The sequence below is a fragment of the Colias eurytheme genome, chromosome 23, assembly GCF_061535395.1.
Source record: "Colias eurytheme isolate Ceu_HAF_F1 chromosome 23, ilColEury1 Martin Lab GWU primary, whole genome shotgun sequence".
Taxonomy (NCBI): domain Eukaryota; kingdom Metazoa; phylum Arthropoda; class Insecta; order Lepidoptera; family Pieridae; genus Colias; species Colias eurytheme.
The window spans coordinates 5715379-5736664 of NC_143002.1; the positions used below are offsets into that span (position 1 = coordinate 5715379).

At 33.0% G+C, this 21286-nt stretch overlaps 2 protein-coding genes across 2 annotated transcripts in view; one reads left to right on the forward strand and one right to left on the reverse strand.

The window, feature by feature from the left end:
* Positions 1-21286, forward strand: part of Meltrin (disintegrin and metalloproteinase domain-containing protein meltrin) — a 94466-nt gene that overhangs the window by 37211 nt on the left and 35969 nt on the right. The gene's annotated exons all lie outside the window — the stretch shown is intronic.
* On the reverse strand, positions 1586-8410 carry LOC149898322 (uncharacterized). Its single transcript, XM_090115243.1, has 14 exons — positions 7528-8410; positions 7244-7371; positions 6971-7048; positions 5612-6317; positions 5180-5521; positions 4663-5104; positions 4128-4504; positions 3784-3991; positions 3493-3656; positions 3182-3395; positions 2957-3042; positions 2654-2879; positions 2495-2577; positions 1586-2418 (listed from the first exon to the last, which is right to left on the reverse strand). The coding sequence occupies exons 2-11, from the start codon at positions 7351-7353 to the stop codon at positions 2996-2998; spliced, it is 2688 nt and encodes an 895-aa protein (XP_089971369.1). The 5' UTR covers positions 7354-7371; positions 7528-8410; the 3' UTR covers positions 1586-2418; positions 2495-2577; positions 2654-2879; positions 2957-2995.

Below are 21286 nucleotides of genomic sequence, written 5' to 3' on the forward strand. Positions count from 1 at the left end.
CGCCCACGCGCGTGCGCAGCTGTGCCTCTGAGCTGAGTAAGCGAAGGCAGGTGCATTGTGCAGTTTTTTGGCTGCACGTGCCTTTTGGTGATTTAAAGATGTTTTTTGGGGTATATGGTAATTAATTTAATGTAAGAAACAGATTTTGTAGATGAAACATTTGGTTGTTTATGGCATTAAGGTGAACCACGGACATGTATCAAGATAGACTAAGCGAGTGTATGTACTTCCCGTGTCCAAACTACGTTATTGAAACTTACTTGACGCTGGCCTACACTCAGTCCGCGCTTGCAGTTCGCCAAGGAAAGACGTGAAGCTGAATAAAGTAAAATGCCGAATTGCGCCGTTATAAACTGTAGAAACTCCACAGCTGTGAGTGGCCGAGTTAGCAGAGATGTTTCCTTCCACCGGTAAGTAATTTTCTAATCAGAATATGCACTATTTATTTTAAAATCAAATAAAGAATATTTGTGGAAAACGATCGTGACAAACACGGATACCAAATCATACGAAATGATTCGGAATACATTGCGGCTTTTACTTGGCACGGTAAAGATCGCGTCGTATGATAACAAGCAATGAATAGCGTCTTCTCATTTTTCTGTTCTCATTTTTCTGTCCAATTTTGTGGTTAGTGATGTTCATTTGATGCAACAGTTCTCGATTCTAATCGATTTTATAATCGAACAGAAAAATGATAATTTGAAGGAGCAATTTTTCAGAAAAAAAGGCGTAGATTTTTTTTGTCATTTAATACGACTTGACCTAGAACTTTTAAGTATTTTAATACAAAGATACTAAAAATAAATAATTTGGAAAATCCAAAAGTGCACGCCTCATAATTTTTTTTTAATAAATATTTATTAATTATTATTTTTGTTTATTTAATAACAAATAAACCACATCGAATCAGACCCTGAAAAATGAAAGGGTTCTATTCCTGAGCATACTCAAGCGTAAGAGAAAAAAAAAGACTCGATTAGTAAAGTATTTCGGTCGCTATCGTGTTAACAAGAAAAAGGATCCGCACATACAGACACACGGACGTCCAAGACAGAACTTTTTTAAACTGTTTTTTAACTAGTTTAAATAACAAAAATGACATCAAAAATATCATGAACGTTAAAAATAGTGTTTTTTCTTAAGGTGATTGCTACGATCTGTTCCCAGCCAATGTCCCGCTAGATGGCGCTGAATTCTACATTTCTAGTTTATTTGAGTTTTTGCGTAATTGGAAAAGATTAAGGTCGTAGGAATAGTCATGGCGATTACTGAATATTATATTTTATTTAAATATGTCATATCATTGCCTTAAAATCCACCCAATTCGGTAAAACCATGCGTTTTAACATCTGTCATTGCATACAGGGTCGTTTACACACACAGACGTATACAAAAATGATAAAGATTTAACTCTAGATGGCGTGAATCGTGAAACACAGACGTATACAAAAATGATAAATAAAGATTTAACTCTAGATGGCGTGAATCTAAAACAAGTTTTCCATTTTTCTGTATGGGTAGACAAAACTTAAAAACGCCACCTGCTACGGTTTATATTATGAACGATTAGCTTTCCGCCCGCATTTTAAAAAAAACCCGCATAGTTCCCGTTCCCGTGGGATTTCCGGGATAAAACCTATTCAATGTGTCCAAGTTACGTTCTATATGTGTGCTCAATTTCATTGTAATCGGTTCAGTAGTATTTGCGTGAAACACACACATACACATCCTCACAAACTTTCGCATTAGTAGGAAGTAGGATTGTTATAAAAATAAAAGTTATATTTGTTGGTGTAAGTAAACTATTTTATTGTAATTTTGGGAAATAAATAATGTCAAAATTGATTACAATAAAAAGCAGTTTTATTTTATTACATTACACTATTGTTTTTTTTATCAAAACATGTATTTGAAGAAGAATATACCGATCCATGCCTATTCACTCAAAACTAATAACACTAATGATAAGTAAATTATTTCAGTAACATTTTTTTTTTTTTTAAAGGCACCCGTCATCACAGGGTGTTCGCGCCACCTCTGGATTATAGTCCAGAGACATTTTTTGCTTTTTATTTATTTTTTTTGTATGGATAATATTAAATTACAATTAAGAAATACAATATAACATACTACTTTAAAACAAGATAAAAAATACTGGATTAAATTACAAATAAGTAACTTTTACTAAAACATAGTAACATATGATTTTGCTTTTAGCTAGTAAGCATGTATGCCTAATGAAGTATTTTTCACCTTCTGGTTTTACAGTAAATACAAAATAAAAAGAAATATACAGTGGTTATGTAGATTCTATACAAACTACAACCAAAATACAATTATAACAAAAATCGTTTGACTTGTGATTTCACTCTCTGCCTTGAAACTTCCTGTCTTGAAACCACTGCTACACTGGTGCTGCAAAGAAAACATACTAAATATATTTGTTACTTTTTGACAAATACTGTTTGGCATTCATTTCAAACGGTTGTACCATCAATCTCCAAAACTTGACGGTACCTCCACTGCACTCTCTGCCTTGAAACTTCCTGTCTTGAAACCACTGCTACACTGGTGCTGCAAAAAAAACATACTAAATATATTTGTTACTTTTTGACAAATACTGTTTGGCATTCATTTCAAACGGTTGTACCATCAATCTCCAAAACTTGACGGTACCTCCACTGCACTCTCTGCCTTGAAACTTCCTGTCTTGAAACCACTGCTACACTGGTGCTGCAAAGAAAACATACTAAATATATTTGTTACTTTTTGACAAATACTACAACCAAAATACAATTAGAACAAAAATCATTTGACTTGTTGATTTCACTCTCTGCCTTGAAACTTCCTGTCTTGAAACCACTGCTACACTGGTGCTGCAAAGAAAACATACTAAATATATTTGTTACTTTTTGACAAATACTGTTTGGCATTCACTTCAAAATGGTAGTACCATCAATCTCCAAATTTGCTCTAAAATAAAAATCGCCTTCTATTCTTTGCTTGAATTTTCAATTGATGTTGCAGGAGCATTTTTCACTGGAATAATAATATAATTTATTATATCTAAATATAATATTTTTTATTCAGATCTTTTCACGTAAAGGAGGCCTGTGTCCCACCAGTTGGAACATATTGATGGGCTTTATGAAGTAAATAAAACTGTGAGTGTACATACCATTCAAATCTATACATTTCGCATTTTTTTGAACACGTCTCAATATTATTTCAGGCAGAATACAGTTTTTAAAAAATTCAGATAATTTGGGCATCATATTACTGATAAATTCATTATCTCGACAAACTTCTATTACAGTCAAAGGTTTAGTGACTGAAATAAAACATATGAAGTAGCACTTATTCATTTTGCTGACACGCATTTGTCCTTGGATCTGAAATAAAATTTGAATATAGTAAGAAATTTCACATTATACCTATTAGTGTCTTGTTTAGAATTTTAATGTGTCATGTAATAGAATTTTAATTTACTTGATGGTAATAATCATGCTTTTTATTCATGACTAAAACATTATTATCCAGTTTTAGAGGAAAATTCTTCTTTTCTAGTGCAGCTGCTTCTAGGCTTTGATCTCTCCTAGCTAATGATGGAAAGCACTTGATCTCAACAATAGCTCTCTCATTTTCAATTATACCTGTAGCAAATTATCATAAAATATAAAACACTGAGAAAACACTGTTTTTTTTTTTCTCGCAATTATAACTACATAGTTATTATCTTTGCTAAACACGAAGATTGAAGTTTGATAAAGAAAAACTTACCATCTGGACTACCTGCTAAAAATCCAAATTCTTCATCAATAAAAAGACCTGAAGGTCTGACAATTTTATTATATTGTTGCATGAACATGCTTTTTGCTACATTCTCATATTGCTGCCCATATAACATATCTTTCGTGCAAATATTCTTTTTATACAGAATATCCTTTACATGATTGTGGCATGGCGTGGTGGTACGGCGTTTGCAAACCTGTGAAGAGAAATATCCAGAAAAACTAAATGCATGTTATGGTTTACTTTAGAAATGTTAATTTTCTAGATATTTTACCAGAAATATATGTTTATATACATTTCTGCTAACATCATTATCACACCACACAACTCACCATTCCAAATTGACTGGCAGTCAAACGGTCACTCCTATGAGTATTATATAAATCATTATCATGCTGTCCTACAGTGGAGATTTCAATCAAAGCAATGTCTTCTGGTGACTTTTGGAATTCTGTTAGCCGTTCTTCACACTGTATTTTCAACTGTGCTTCATCAATATCAATAGGATCACAAGCTTCGGGTCCATAGTGCTTATCTGGTTGGGATTTCTCTCTTGGAGCAAATAATCGTTTGCGTGTCGAAGATTGCTGTCGTATTCTGCTCTGTTCCTTCCGTTTTATGTACTTTTTAAAATGTGTCCCTGGACTCTGTGTGGTCTGCTTTTTCCATGCAGTTTCATGCCATTTGTGTCCCTTAGCAAGTGATAGGCCTGAAAACATATTTAAATGTTATATTTCAAAAAAGACATGTTGCATATTGCATATAAATTAGAATAAATGGGCTGGAGAATAATGATATTCCATAGCCACAATCAAAGAATTTCTTGCTGGTTCTAATAATTCCTGACTGTTATTACTGTATATTTACCTGCCACATGAACACGCCGCTGGTAAGAACCCCCTTTTCCTAAACTTATTCGTTTTCCACAGTTGAATTTGTTTATTACGCTCATAAAGTTTTCTGCCACATTTGTTGTCTCATTAGACAAACGACCTGCCTTCAAAGCAATTTTTTCATTGGCTGCATAAATCAGAGCCCACACCTCTGGAGCATTATTTTTCAGACTTTCTACATGATTTTCTTCCCTCTTTTCACTTCCATCTGTTAATGTTTTATTGACATTGCAGTAATAATCCTTGCAGTTTTCATGTACTCCGAATACATGAAGTGGGACATTTCTCAAATCTGCTGCCATAGCAGTATGCTCACTGCTACACATGATAATTTTCCGTGCTACTAGTGTAAGCTTCATCACCTTCGGCTTCAGAATATTTCGCCCAGAAAGAGGGAGTTTAGTGTTGGCCAAGATCTAAAAAGCACAAAATATAAATACAGAATTCACTGATCTTGAATTTGACTTTACAAATTTGATTTATTAATTTACCTTGTAGAGTGCACTGGTATAGTTTTTGATAACATGATTCTTGCATTCAATTTTTTTTATTATGTTCCCATATGACACTTTCTCTTTCAATTTTGCAAACACCGAGGAGTCTCCGTCACCAATAAAACTCAAATAGCGAAGTTGATGTATTTCTTCACTCTTTTGAAAACCTTCCACAATAATATCTGATTCCATTGCTGTAGATGGTCCAGTAAAATTTTTGCAGCAGTTATGTGCTTTCATATCCAGGTTTCTCCTCTCATAATATTGACATGTATAACAATATTTGTTTCTAACACCAAGAAATAGACATTTTTTAGTTTCTTTACCAATAATGCAGGCCTGGAAATGAAAAGCAACACTCGTAAAAATAATGTACATAACAAAAATGTCATAAAGAACTAAATTTGTTTTAGTAAAATATTAACTTACCATACCAGATGATGAATTAAAGTTATGCCCATATGACCTTTTCAACCATCCTCCATCTACATATACAGTAACAAATGGAACACCGTCTGAAGACACATGACCTTTTTGTATTGCAATTGATCTCTCTTGTTCACCAACTATTTTAATTTCCTCTGTCAAATGTTCAAACCACACACTGCCTAATTTTTTTTCAATACGACGAAATTTGTTAGCTGACATTGTTGGAATATCCATAAGACTTGTGATATGAGCTGCTTGAGTGTAGAAGCTACCAGATGTGACAGTTGCCCACACAAATGCAGTATTTATTTTATCACTGCTCTCCGTAAAATGCCTCCACACTTTATCACACATACTGCACTTGAAAATCAATTCACTTCTAAATCCATCAAGCCTTTCACTAACAAATTCAATTTGTGAAGATTCACACATATTTCGATGTCTTTCCATAAGAAATGCCCACTGTATTACATGCTTCAAGTCCACAATGCGATACCCAGATATTCCAGATAAACATTTATTTTGACAAGGTTCCACAATCAATTGAAATGAATCAATTTCCGGATCAGGTTGCGGCCAATGAATCTCTACAGGTTCAACCACAGGTTCAGCTGTCATTGTGCTAGTACTAGGAACACTGTAGGTGGCCTCTAGGCGGATTTTCGGTTTTACACGAGCATATGTTCTTAGTTGTGTATTCTGGGTACTGAAAGAAAAGAAACAAATTGTGATCTAACCATAATAAAAGTATAATACGTATATCCTAGATCTATTTTCTCCTTTATCAATATTTCGTGGGTTTTTTACGCCATCTTATGGTTTTAGACTAAAAGCAGCACACATGACAACTTACTGACCCTACATAACTATAAGAAGATCCCTTTGTAAATGAGTATAATATTACAACTCGATTATCTCGAAAACTATCAACCTTAGAGAAAAAATACAAAGAATAAAAAGGGTTTATTTTAGGCTATTCTTGCCGATAAAACCATAAAAAATAGGTATTATATAGACTAAAAAAAAAATTCTAAATTTCGACTAAGTCCAGATCCCATTGTAAATGAGTATATTATAACTCGATTATCTCGAAAACTATCAACCTTAGAGAAAAAATACAAAGAATAAAAAGGGTTTATTTTAGCCTATTCTTGCCGATAAAACCATAAAAATAGATGTTATACTGACTAAAAAAAAAAATTTCAAAATTTCGTCTGTCCAGATCCCTAGCGCCCCCAAGGCTACACTCCGACCCGTCATCAAAATGGCGGCCAGGCGCATTAGCAATTTGCGGGGATTATACCTACATGTAGTGTTCCTTTTATGAGCAACAATAAACCATGCATAATTGATACATACATTATAGAGTTATCTATGACGATTTCTTCATTCACTGGCTTCTTCTTCGTTTCTTCAGTACGCCAAACTTTCACACGGCTGTAATACAATATATGAATGAATCTTTTGCATGCCGAAAATGTAGGTAGGTAAATAAATAGATACCTCGTGTCATCGTGAAATAGCGCGAAATCCCTACATCCAAACTTGGCCGTGTTTACGTCTTCGTAACTAATTCTGTTTCTGGCTTCTTAGCCAGAAACAGAATTAGTTGTATTATGCAGGTTCACTTACCTCCCTTCACCATAATATCTCTTCATTGAACTTCGAACTCGTTTCAAAGATTTGCGCGCCCCCGAATATCCGTGTTGCCTGTACGACGCCTTGCTTGTTCGAACAGACATTTTAGGCGTAATCTAAATCTGAAAACAAATGAAAAACAAATGAAAAACGAAAGAATGCTTACTTTTAGACACTCAGTATTTGAATAAAATATAATAATATCGTAAGTCACAACCATATGTATTGAAAGATCGCAATTCGCAAGTGAATTGAAGAAAGATACCTAGGGTACTTACCTAGTCAGAATCCTTTATGATTGAGTTGCGTTCTGAAATAAGATCTAGAAAAATAAAATATTACAGTAAAATTTACTTATCTTTATATTTCAATGTTATCTTTATATACCTGGTATAAATGGCCGACGAATAAAAAAAAATCTTATTAGATTAGCGATTTATTTTAATTACGGAACAAAAAAAAAGGATTGTAAGTAACTGAATTATGTTTGTTTCTGAACGCACCATAAGTTTTCGACGACGCGCGACGTGAACGGAGTACGAGTAGAGTTATAGGTATACCACTGAGCAAGTAAGGTATACCTACCTACTTTGATAAAACAATCTAATAATATTGTGTGTCTGTCTGAAAATTCGGAAAAGCATATTTTGCCAATATTTGCAAGTTTGTGACTACTTTCGTAGTTTAAATATAGTAGGTAAAAAACAATGGTAATGTAAATTCTAAACAAACTACTACCAAAATACAATTAGAACAAAAATCATTTGACTTGTTTATTTCACCCAGAGGCCAGAGGTGGCTCGTGACAAAATTGTATAGGTGTTCACTTGAAATAAAACAACGAAAATACAATAGCGTTAGCGGGATGATTTATTACAAAAAAATGAGCACCACATTTTATAAATGTCTATAACACTAAAAATTACAAAGTACAGGCTATTTCAAAACGAATTCAATGATTATCAATAATTAGTAAATCACCGAATTTGCATTCGCGAGCGTAGGTATCCATAGTGTTTGTCACTGACGGTCACTGACCTCTATAACTCAGTGGTGTTTGTGTGGCAACGTCGCGCGCGCAATTGCTATGGTCCGGGAGCCAGCAGCAGATTTTATGACCAAGTTCCTCTCAAGCGGTAATTAGTAAAATGCATCAGCTGATACGGGAGGCTACAAACGCTCACCCCCCCAACCGAGCGCCAGCTGACGTTCACGAGGCTTTATAATACTATACTCTCATGCGTCTGACGAATTATCTCTTGAGAGGAAATAGTTAACCAAATTTGCACCTGGCTCCCTAACCATACTGTCATGCGATGCGGCAACGTTGCGTGAGAATCAAAACGCTACTTGAGTACGGTTTATTATGAACGATTGTTATAAAAATAAAAGTAATACAATATACATATTTGTTGGCGTAAACTATTTTATTCATCATTAATTTTGGAAAATAAATAATGTCTAAATTGATTACAATAAAACGCAGTTTTATTTTATTACATTACACTATTGTTTTTTTTTTATCAAAACCTGTATGTATTTGAGTAGTTAGTAGCATATTATATTCTGAATTTCTGATCCATGCCTATTCACTCAAAACTAATAACACTAATGATTTGTAACAGTAAATTATTTCAATAGGTAGGTATTTGAACATTTCCCAACAAGACGTAAGAATAATTATTCGTAGGTATACAAGATACAATAACAAATCTAATACACTATTTATTATTTTATTATTTACTAGCGGTCCGCCCCGGCTTCGCCCGTGGTACATGTTTACGTTTTCTCTCCATAAGAAGTAAGAACCATCCTCGTACTTCAAGGAATATAATAAAAAAAGAATTATCTAAATCGGTTCAGCCGTTCTCGAGTTATGCGCTTACCAACACATTTTGCGATTCATTTTTATATATAAGACTAGCGGTCCGCCCCGGCTTCGCCCGTGGTACATGTTTACGTTTTCTCTACATAAGAACCATCCTCGTACTTCAAGGAATATAATAAAAAAAGAATTATCGAAATCGGTTCAGCCGTTCTCGAGTTATGCGCTTACCAACACATTTTGCGATTCATTTATATATATATACAAGCGGTCCGCCCCGGCTTCGCCCGTGGTACATATTTACGTTTTCTCCACATAAAAACCATCCTCGTACTTCAAGGAATATAATTAAAAAAGAATTATCGAAAACGGTTCAGCCGTTCTCGAGTTATGCGCTTACCAACACATTTTGCGATTCATTTTTATATATAAGATAAGATTATGTGAAAATAACCAGGAAGGTGAAAAAAACATATTTACGAAAACATAGTAACATATGGCTGTCGCTACAATAATTATACTTCAATTTTATCTTTTTATACCTAGTAGAACTGGCCGACGAATAAAAAAAATCGTATTAGAATACAATATATTACGGAACAAAAAAAGGATTGTAACTGAATTAGGTATGTTTGTTTCTGGGCGCACCGTTTTCGACGACGCGACGCGCGACGTAAGCGTATAGGTATAGGTACCTACTTTGCTAAAACAAACTAATAAAATTGTGTGTCTGTCTGAAAATTCGGAAAAGCATATTTTGCAAGTTTGTGATTACTTTGATAGTTTACCGATTTATAATAATTGTAATTGTAATTGTATAATACATATATCATTTGCAATGTGGTGAAATTTCATAAAAATCACGGGCCAATTTTTTGTTTTGAATCCCACCGAAAATATAATTGCGTTATTAGAATAATTAATTACTATACCTACCCACGATCAATTATTACAATATAGTCTCAAATGCATACTAGAGAAATATTGCAATTTGATTCAATTAAAATGCATAGCATACAAAAATAAATTCACAACACAAGAAATTCCGCGCGCAAATCATAGCGCGTGTCAATGAAATCAAGAATGTTTTATATCAAGCCGACGGGGACGAGCGACGACGCGACGCCGAACAAAAGTACCTACGACGGACGACCACGCTTCGAGTTGCCAAACACACAGCCAAACAACAATAATGAGTAATAAATTGTTTACAAAAAAAACAAGTTTTCCATTTTTCTGTATGAGTAGACAGAACTTCAAAACGCCACCTGCTACGGTTTATATTATGAACGATGGTTATAAAAATAAAAGTTATATTTGTTGGTGTAAACTATTTTATTGATCAATAATTTTGGAATTTAAAACTGTCAACATTGATAACAATAAAACGCAGTTTTATTTTATTACACTATTGTTTTTTTATCAAAACATGTATTTGAAGTACCATATAATATTATGCTGATCCAAGCATTTTCACTCAAAACTAATATCACTAATGATTTGTAAAAGTAAATTATTTCAATATACATTTCATAACCAACAAGTAAGAATAATTATTATTATTCCTACCTACAACAACAAACCTAAAACACTATTTACTATGGGAAAATAACCAGGAAGGTGAAAAACATTATATTACCTATTATTTACGATTTCGACGCACTCGACTTTTAGTAAAATATAGTAGGTAAACATAATATTATGGTTTTGATTTTTGCTACTAGTATAAGAAAACTGCGTGTTCAAACTACTTGTTTGTCTGTCTGAAAATTCGGAAGTACTTTGGTAGTTTACCGATTTATAATAATATTGTATATATCGTTGTTTAAAAAATATTCAAACACAATAAAATATGATATACTGATTTATCACTGGTTTCAGTGATGAACTGATGAGTCAATGTTAGCCACTATACTTTCGTCATACGTGTGTATGATTGATGTGATTTGCAACGTGGTGATATTTCAGAAAAATCACGGGTCAAATTGTCCCACCGAAAATATAACTGCGTTATAAGAATAACTATACCTACGATAAATTATACATAATACAATATAGTCTCAAATGCATACTAGTGAAATATTTTATTTGAATCAATAAAATAAAAAAAAAAATAAAAAATAATAATAATACAAAAATAAATTCACAACACAAGAAAATCCGCGCGCAAATCATAGCGCGTGACAATGAAATCAAGAACTTTCGAGCCGACGCGACGCGGACGACGAAGGAGCCTAACAAAAGTACCTACAATCATAGGCGGCTCGTGACAAAATTGTATGGCCGTGTTCACTTGAAATAAAACAACGAAAATAGGTACCTACAATAGCGTTAGCAGTACAAAAAAAATGAGCACCACATTATAAATGTCTATTTATACACTAAAAATTATAGAGTATTTCAAAACGAATTCAATTATTATTTAGCAATAATTAGAAAATCCCCGAATTTGCATTCGTGATCGTATTCATAGTGTTTGTCTACACTAATATTATAAAGAGGAAAACTTTGTTTGTTTGTTTGATTGTAATGAATAGGCTCATAAACTACTGGACATTTTACCAATGTTTGCAAGTTTGTGATTACTTTGATAGTTTACCGATTTATAATAATTGTATACTTATATCATTGTTTAAAAATATTCAAACACAATATGATATAGGTACTGATTTATCACTGGTTTCAGTGATGAACTGATGAGTCAATGTTAGCCACAATACTAATCACGAACAATAATGAGTAATAAATTGTTTACAAAAAAAAACATAGTTTCTAAGGTCATTAGTTTTATTTTATTTTATTGTTATTTTCTTTGAACGATTGGAAATGAAATTACTCAATTTTTACACAGAACTTTGATTTATTAGAATTATGCTCATTATGTATAAGATAACGAACGCGAATGCACGACATCTAGCGCGTCAATGTCTAAACATCGCCTTTCGTTTAGACATTGACGCGCTAGATCTGTAATAAGTATATAGTCTATGCGCTAGATGTCGTGCTTTATGTCGTGTTTCGCTTGGCAAAAGTCACGCACACTACTGTAGAAATGTCAAATTTTTCCGGTATTTTACTGTTGTTTTTCTAAGTAAATATTGTAAATTATTGATTAAAAAGGTCGAACGCGCACACATTTCATTATAGAGAAGTGATAAAATGATTAGTTTTAAAGAAATAGTGTCTGTGTTAAGTGTTTAGAGGTAATCAAAAATGTATGGAGGGACGGTCGGAACATCAACCTTAATATGTGTGTGTATGTATTATCTTACAAGTGCAATGTATGATACATAAAGACATTTTAAGTTTGAAAAATCAGATGTTTTGCGCGAAGTGACAGTAGTACCCACCTCAACACTTCGCTTATGAGGCGTGCAATATGTATTACGACATGGACGCCATTAGTTAAAGTGTCATCTTGGGAGTTTTTTAAGAAAACTCCTTATTGCTTAGACTATGTTTGTTTTTTCAGTTTTCCAAGTAACCCGAACATAAAAGGAAAATGGATCGATGCAACGGGACATAAAGATTGATTGATTGACAGTTTCATTACTTTCTTTCGATGGCCTCTCTAGTACGTAGTACATGGTAACTCAATGGGCATATGTAAGAAAAAGCTAAAACACATTAGTTTACTTGTTAGAATATTAAAAGGTTTATAACTTTATTTTATCATCCCTCTGTCTATGGTAATTATCATTTTTCTGTCTTGAATCGATTTAGTAATCGATTACGATTCATTTATTTGACTACCTCTTAGACATAGATCTAGTTTGATCTGATTTCTTTCGATTTACTTCGATGGGATAGGACGATACTAGAATCGCCGCGCGAGTGGCGGCCTAATCGATTTAGCGTAAAATGAAATTAACATCACTAAAAAGCGCTCGTGACGTCATAACGCGTCAAGGTCAGTACAAAAAATATGACACGCTTGGTTTTCATACAGATCGCGGTACTTGCGTTGTCTACTTAAATATACATGTCTGTGAGGTGAACTAATCGATGCGTTCTACTGTTAGAAAGCCACATTTGCCCAGGAACATATAGGCATATTTTTATATTGTATACAGTGATCAGTGAATCTGCGATGAGCTGCTTATATTTAAAAAGCTTTAAAAACGTTTTCGGACGTGTAAAATGGTCTCTCTTTCTTTAAGAAAAAAGGGACTGAAAGGAAAAATATGAATGGTATGAAAATGTATCTTCATTTTATAACTGTGTTTGCGCTATTGTGAGTGGCTATAACTTCACAGAAATATATGTGCACTGGATATTACTGACCACACAATTTACTTCGCTTATACCTTAACCCTTCGTCTTGGGGAAACCCCACATAACCCTCCCTTGGCTATAAGCTATTACTTCACAGTCCACATAATATCGTCCACGTTTTAAATAGTTTCTGTATAAAAATATTTAAAAATAGTTAAGTACCATATTTTTATGTAGGTACAATTAACCCCTTGCGCCTTGACCACCGAGCGGCCCAATGAGACCGCAATAGATTTTCTATAGTGTCTGTGATTCCGGGGGCTGAGGGATTAAAACAAGCAATGAATGCACGCAAGAGCTTTAAAAATTGATAAAGTATATCTCATCTTAATTATTCAGTATTTTATGTAATGTATTAAGCTGGAAGCAAAGTGCTTCATTACGGATAATTTGCATGCTAATGGTATGCTCTTATTTTAACTAGACTAGATGTAATGACGATTGCGTGACTATTAAATTGGATTTTATACTTTATGTAGGAGTTATTTACTAGAGTAAGCTATGGAGTAATTATAAGGCTTGTAATAATAAGCTAACTTAAATATTAATGAATAATGTGACATCTATTAAGTTGGTTCGCTAGTGTAATAAATAATGTTTGTGTTCCCAGTGCAAAAAATAATAACTTATATAATAAGTATTTAATCTACTAATATACTTAAGCTGAAGTTTGTTTGTATGGTTGATCGCGGTACCTAATGTCAGGTGAACTATGATTTGCAATAGAATTAGAGTATCTATGAAAGCTCTAGGCTCTATGTCTATAGCATCACAATATGATCAATACGAGCGAAGCTGCAATGAAAATCTTGCAAAAATGTTCATTTTGAGAGCAAATAAAGTTGCGTAGATCAGCTTGTATTTAATGTAATCATTATGCGGTAATGATGGCGTAAAAAACGAATTAAGAAAGATAAATGAACACAAGAAAGATAACCCGGTTTTTATTGTGGGTAGTTACTTATTAGCATAAGGTTTTTATCACATGTGCAACGTCAAGATTGCAAGTTAAAATTTGGAATTTAATTATTTTAAGTTTCCCTGTTAGTAACCAAGGAATGTAAAAACTCATAATTCAGACATTTATTTATTCAATTAGACTTCTTCTAGAAGCATTTTTTAATCGTCATAACATATTTTAAAATTTACCACCGATTCGAAAGCATATCTATGGAGGAAAACTGGCAAGTCAATATCTATTTAAAAATATTTTATTCCAAGTTGGTATTGGACAATAACAATACGAGTCATAGCTGATAAAAATGTAAACAACAGTAAAATAAATTAACACCTGACGATGATAGGTATCATCGTCAACACAGTGAGTCACGGATTTTCCGTTTAAAATTATTTTTCTCTCGCGTTATTCATTGAGAGTATAAACGTAAGAATATAATTTGAGTCATGTTTCTTAGGATTGTCATGATTGCATTCACGTGGTTCTTAATAGGTGTATTATATTTCTTGTTTGTTTTATGATCGGCGCCTAGAGTCGTAAAAATCTGGTAAATAAATATAAATTATGGATAGAACAGGGAATGATTGATTGGAATTGGATTGAAGAATACTAAAATTCTACTAATGTTCATGTACTTTTATTTTGTTTACATTACAATTCAATAGATTTACTATGTAATATGAGGGCGTTGACTTGACTTGACTAAAATGTCTGTTATTTTTAGTTGTGCTTCTAAACAGCTTAAAATTTAAATTAAAAGTTATACAGTATATTTATCTTATTACTTCTATTCTAAATATCCACTCTTACTTTGGAAAAACATAATTAAGGAGAGACCTACTATACACTGGTTAAAAAGTCGATTTAAAGATACGTGAATATCATTATAATTGCAACACACTAACCTAAGAATTAAGATGTCGAAACGAGTTTCAAATATAAATTACATAGACTAGAGAGCATGACAATTGCGTGACCTTATAGGCTTCAATATTTAACTATTGTTTACCACGAATTGTAGGCTTTTGAGGTCTTACCGTTTGTCGGCGATTGAACCGTGAATTCGTAAATGTTCGAAATTTGCATTGTTTAGTCCGAGAGCTGGAGTGCTATTTGAATAATGTATCGTTTTTTTTTTTGACAAATTACGGGATATTACTTTCCATTGTTATAAAGCATTGTGATTTGTAGATTTATCTAAATGAAACAAAGAAATATTTTCATAATGATCGTTTGCAAATTGCACAGTTGACTCCTACAAGATTTTATTTATCAACCTAAATATGTATTTCATAGCAGTGATATCCCATTTCAATTTTGTATTATTCCTTTAATTATACATGCAGTTGAAAGCTGATGGTCTAATATAATTTTATTATCTCCAGCTAAGAGAAAACCAATCAAAATGCTATAACAATATTCTAATGCAGACGGCTTGATTGAAGTAGAAAGTTCATTAATTATACATTTGTATTGTAAATGTTAATTCAATTCCGAAACTTGATTCTGCTAAAAGAAAGGATGCAAATGTAAATGATCTTATATTTATGATTCTCTAAATTAATGCATAATTTTAAACGAAATTTGATTATTGTATAATATAGGAATTGAACAATATACATATATGAATTTCTTTTCCATTAAGTATTGTTACGTTTCATCCATAGATATTATTTAAGGAATAAGAATGTCTAATTTAATATTTCATCAATTCAATAATCCAACTTTACAAACAGGTAATATATAAAGACCAAATGAAATATCTCATTTTATTTTCTATATATCAAAAAATTAGATGTCTCAACAAATCACCACGCCGTCACCTAGTCTATAAACTGGTTCACCACAAGTAGTCCAGTGGACGAGACAAGTGCATTTAGCTCACAAACGGTTTCGTTATCTCGGCTACAATGTGATCCGAGTCGTAATGCTGCGTACCTCGACTGCGCAGGAGTTGTAGTCGAAATATTATGTGGTCGATATGCGTTGAGTTAATATGTACTACGTACCTCAATGTCGATATGTGGGTTATGTTGAGTTCGTGGGAAAGAGTGCATTGAAAATTTGAAATGTAGGTGACTGTGTAGTAGTGTGAATTTGTTTTTGCGGTAAATTTGAAGTAGATGTATAATACGTGATGTAATTGATAATGGAGACCTACTCATTATTCGTATGTAGTCCATTCGATTCTCGTGAAATTATAAAAAGGATAAATGACGTGCCAGTAAAATTGTCTGATTTTATTTTATTATTATTCAGTTCCGTTTTCACAATCATGCATGGCTTTTTTTTTAATATTATCTAGGTAGTGAATTTAGCTTCAGCTAGCTCAAAGAACAGGAACATGAGTAACACTAGAATCTGTTTAGCGTTCTTCTGGCGCAATTGAGTAAAGATATAGCCTACCAACCGCCCACGTAAACCAAGAATAGTACAGTTCTCTTTAAGCCCAACACTTAGCATCAGCACTTGTAAAGTTCACCTTATACTATGTTTTAATATTAAACAACTAGTAAAGACGTTTGTCCTCTTATCCTTCATTAATTCTAAACGCGTCTGTCTCCAGACACACGACACGGTTACCGGTGATCCGTGAAATATTACCGTGGCCCTGTCCGCTCGTATTGTATTTCCTGCCCTTTTAAACCATCAGGGCTTTCTCAATGTCCTAATGTAACTAAGAAGGTAAAGGCGGTAACTCGCGTCATTCAAAGGACATGAAAGGAACTGCAATATGTGTATGAAGTATGCTCAATTATAGATTAAGTCAAAAGGTGTAGATAAGTTAAAAGTACGCCGGCAGTGGCACTTTGAAAATGTGGCTAATTAGCCTGATTCTTAGATTCTTCAGTTATTTCTACGAGTATTTAATCATGCCTCTTACCACCTCTTACTATGAAGTCTAATGGTGTGTACGTCAGCAATCAGCATGTACCGTTGTTGAAGATTCACTTATAATACCACAAGAGCTTCAAAATTATCGGGTATTTTCCGATAGGTTCGTTGCAAACAAATGAAGGAGTCAAGTTTTTAGTCAAGGTTAAAAAATCACGAGCGCGAAGCGCGAGTGATTTTTCCTGAAAAACTTGACGACTTTATTTGTTTGCAGGGAACCTTGAGGGAAATGCCAGATAATTTTGAAGCTCGTGTGGTATTCGGGAGATTATTTTTCCGTCCCAAATGTCGGCCAATAATTTCACAATTCAATTGAACCTGTCAGTTTGACGTCAACGACCAGAGAAAATTTTCAAAAAATTATCAGTATAATACCATGTAGGTTGTACCACGTGACGTCGAATGGTGCAATTCTATTGGTCGATATTTGGGTCGGAAAAATAATCAAAGTTATGTTGTTGGCTTGGCTGCTAGCACTGTTTAGGTATGCCTTTAAGCTAATTCTATAAAAAGTTAATTTTATTTTATTAGGTACCTTTAAGTGCAAATTGTTAACTACATTTAAGATATTATATGTATATACAAGAAGTCTTCTTTTTAAGTTTACATAATAATGTGTGTCATTGCATAATAAGGAGAATGGGTTTATTATATTTTACGAGTATGTTATGTTCCGATGATATAATTGCGAATTTAAAGAATTCAGATGGAAATTAATGTTGTAATTAGTGCGTAACACTGTTTTATTATTTAAAATTGTTGTACAAATATATATTTTTTTCTCATCTATATGCAGCATAAAAAATATTATATTTAAAGCATAAAACCATATCATATTATATCTTTTCCAGTTTTGTATTTCAGACAGTAATGATTTAAAATAATATCTACCTAGTTGTTCTACTTCTTTATTACTTTAATGTTATTAACAAATGTTAAATTAAAGTGTAGTATAATGTTCTATAGCTATATAATCAAGCGCGGATCCAGGGGGGGGGTCACGGGGTCATGACCCCCCCCCTGGGCTAGGTCCACGACCTAAGTGGACCACTAATTTGATAGTAACTTTTTTAAATTAACAAATAATTAATACTGTTCAATATGATGTTTTTATTGAATTTTGAGACATAAAAGTAATAAAAAACAATGAAATCAATTACAAACGGTAACGGAAGAGAATATAACAAAAATTATAGAAAAAGTTTATTAGGGTCGACCTGTGGTCGTAATTTAAGGACAAATAACAGGTTTTTCGATTTAAAAAAAAACCATAACTGCGGAATAAAGTGTAATGGTAAAGTTGTATGTAATTAATTTTATTTCTACAACTTTTGCTGTTACACTTTTCACACAAAACCTCAAATATCGAAATATCCCAGTTCGTGGATAAGCATAAAATAGCAAATTTTTTTTCAAATGAACGCTATAAAATACAGTCAAATTACAACAAAAAATCGGCCAAGTGCGCGTCAGACTCGCGCACCGAAGACTCCGAGCAAAAATATTTTTTCAGTTGTATCTTACAATTTTTTTAAAGGATTTTTTTCTTTATCTGTGCTTGTAAGTGCTTAAGTCGTTGCTTTTAACCAAATTTCAAGACTGTGTTCACGGGAAGTACTTTGTAGGTTTTGATCACAGTTTTGATTGATGATTCCCTTGCAAGTAGTTGCGAATTACAGAATATGCGGCTCTAATTGCTTTTTCTTCAGATTGCGTTGACATAGAATTTGAATTAAATAACAGATTTAAGTTATTATAGACCTGAGTTCTGATGTGAATATCAATTAAATACATGTAGACGTTCATGAGTAAAGAGATTGTTAGTTTAAAATTATTTAAAAATATATTTTTATTTAATTTAATTAAATAATTATGGTTTTCGCAGTTATTACTACATCTGTGCTATAACACGATACTTTTTACTCAATTTCAAGACTGTGTTTACGGGACAGGGTCCTGCCTGCAGGTATTGATTCCCTTGCTAATGTCGAAATCGAATTTTTCACAGCATCTACGGTCTATGGTCCCTTGATGCTGTGAAAAATTCAAACGTTTTAGCCAACGCAATCAAAAGATGCAGCTGTAATTGCTGAAATTTTTCGACACTCCCTAAGAAATAAAAACCTACAGGGTAGTTCCCGAGTACATAGAGTCATGAAATTTAGTACAATCAAACGTCTTATAACGCAGACTAGCTTACCACCCGCGGCTTCGCCCGCTTTCTCTAAAACCTTATAAATTATATACTATTCCTCTTGAATCACTCTATCTTTAAAAAAACTGCATCGAAATTCCTTGCGTAGTTTTAAAGATTTAATCATACATAGGGACATAGGCACAGAGACAACGACTTTGTTTATTAATTGCGAAAAGCATGAATTTTTCCTTAGATTATAATATAAAAAAATTTTTTAACTTACAACCCTGTTACTCATGAACGCTGACATGTATTAACTTGATATTCATACCTAAAACTCAAGTCTAAAATACCTTTACGCTATCGGCTATAATAAAATCAAACTTCTATGTCAACGAATCAGAAGATACAGCCGTAAATGCCGAAAAATTTCGCTAATTTCGACATTCGCAAGGGAATCAAAACTCAAAACCTACAGGGTACTTTCCGTAAACTCAGAATCTTGAAATTTGGTACAAAGCAACATCTTATAGTACAGATACAGGAATAATTGCAAAAAATATATATTTTTCAAGTTTGTCTGCCTGTGAAGACCCTTTTTCTCAGGAACGCGTGGAGGTATCAATCTGAAATTCATATCGAATACTCAAATCTACGGTTCCATATAGCTGTGAAAAAATCAAACATGTAAGCCAACGCAATCAAAAGATACAGCCATTTATGCCGTAAATTATCGCAAATTTCGACATTATCGCAAGGGAATCAAAATCTATAGGTATTGTACTACTTCCTGTGAATACAGAGTTCTGAAATTTGGTTAAAATCAATGTCAGCAAAGATGGAGGAAAAATTGCTAAAACATACATTTCATGCTTAATATCAACATTCGCAAGTGTTGCCAGGAATCAAAACCTACAGGGTACTTCCCGTGAACACAGAATCTTGATATTTAATCTTTATTTTAATAGAAACTTACGTCTTATAGCACAGATAAAGGAAAAATCGAAAAAAGCATAAATTTAATATTAAAACATATAAAAATGTTTGTACGGAACTCTTGATTCGCCAATCCGACTCGCACTTGACCATTTTTTTTAAATCTACGTATCAATTAAATTACCAAAATATAGCTTTTGAAAATTGACCACGTCTATGTGACCCCCCCCTGGCACTAAAGCTGGATCCGCCCTTGTATATAATGTATATTATAAGATGCATAATGCCGGTGGGTTTCGTAAGTGCAATCGATGCATAATTTTCGCAATCGTAGGGAAAGTAGCCCGGTCGCTTTTTGGCCTCGTACTTTGTGAGTTTCATTTCTTTAGTATAGAGAAGAATATTCTAGAAGTATTTATAGTATTTTTACTGAAAATTTTGTTTTATATTTATTTATATGATGTCATTAAGACGATATTTTTGTAATTATTACGAAATTTTAAATCTCTCGGCGAAAAAACTTTTTCTTTCTAGAATTATAACATAGTGTAAAGAATAATATAGAACTATTTAATATACTGAAATCTACAGTTTAAACGGATGTGAAATGCATATGCCCCATGCCCTACTACTTAGAGAGATTTTTTTTTAACATTGAAATTATAAGCAAGCGTGTAATGAAATTGCAGCTCTATTCATGCAGTATCAAAGTTGAAAATGCATTAATATAGAACCGGATTAAGCGTAAAAAAACGCATAAGCATGCGTGCATTTATGTCGTCATTAAATAAATTGAATGACGTGTGATACGTACATAGTATAGAGAACATACGTACGTCAAATAGATCCAATTCGAGTCATGGATCGAATAGTTTTGATCGTTTTTTTCTGGGCCAATGAGCAAGGCTTATAATGGTAATTAGGCGTTTTTATGTGAATTATTATGTATGATGTATTTATGAATCAATCAATCATAGGTGAATGAAAGAATACGGGATGTTAAAACATCAG

Bases quoted from the DNA above. Each gene is read 5' to 3' on its own strand.
- LOC149898322 (XM_090115243.1), bottom strand. From the start codon at position 7,353: ATGTCTGTTCGAACAAGCAAGGCGTCGTACAGGCAACACGGATATTCG. The intron at 6,318-6,970 runs GTATGTATCAAT...CTTTTCTTTCAG, and splicing joins GTCATAGATAACTCTATAAT to TACCCAGAATACACAACTAA. The intron at 4,505-4,662 runs GTAAATATACAG...ATATGTTTTCAG, and splicing joins GCGGCGTGTTCATGTGGCAG to GCCTATCACTTGCTAAGGGA.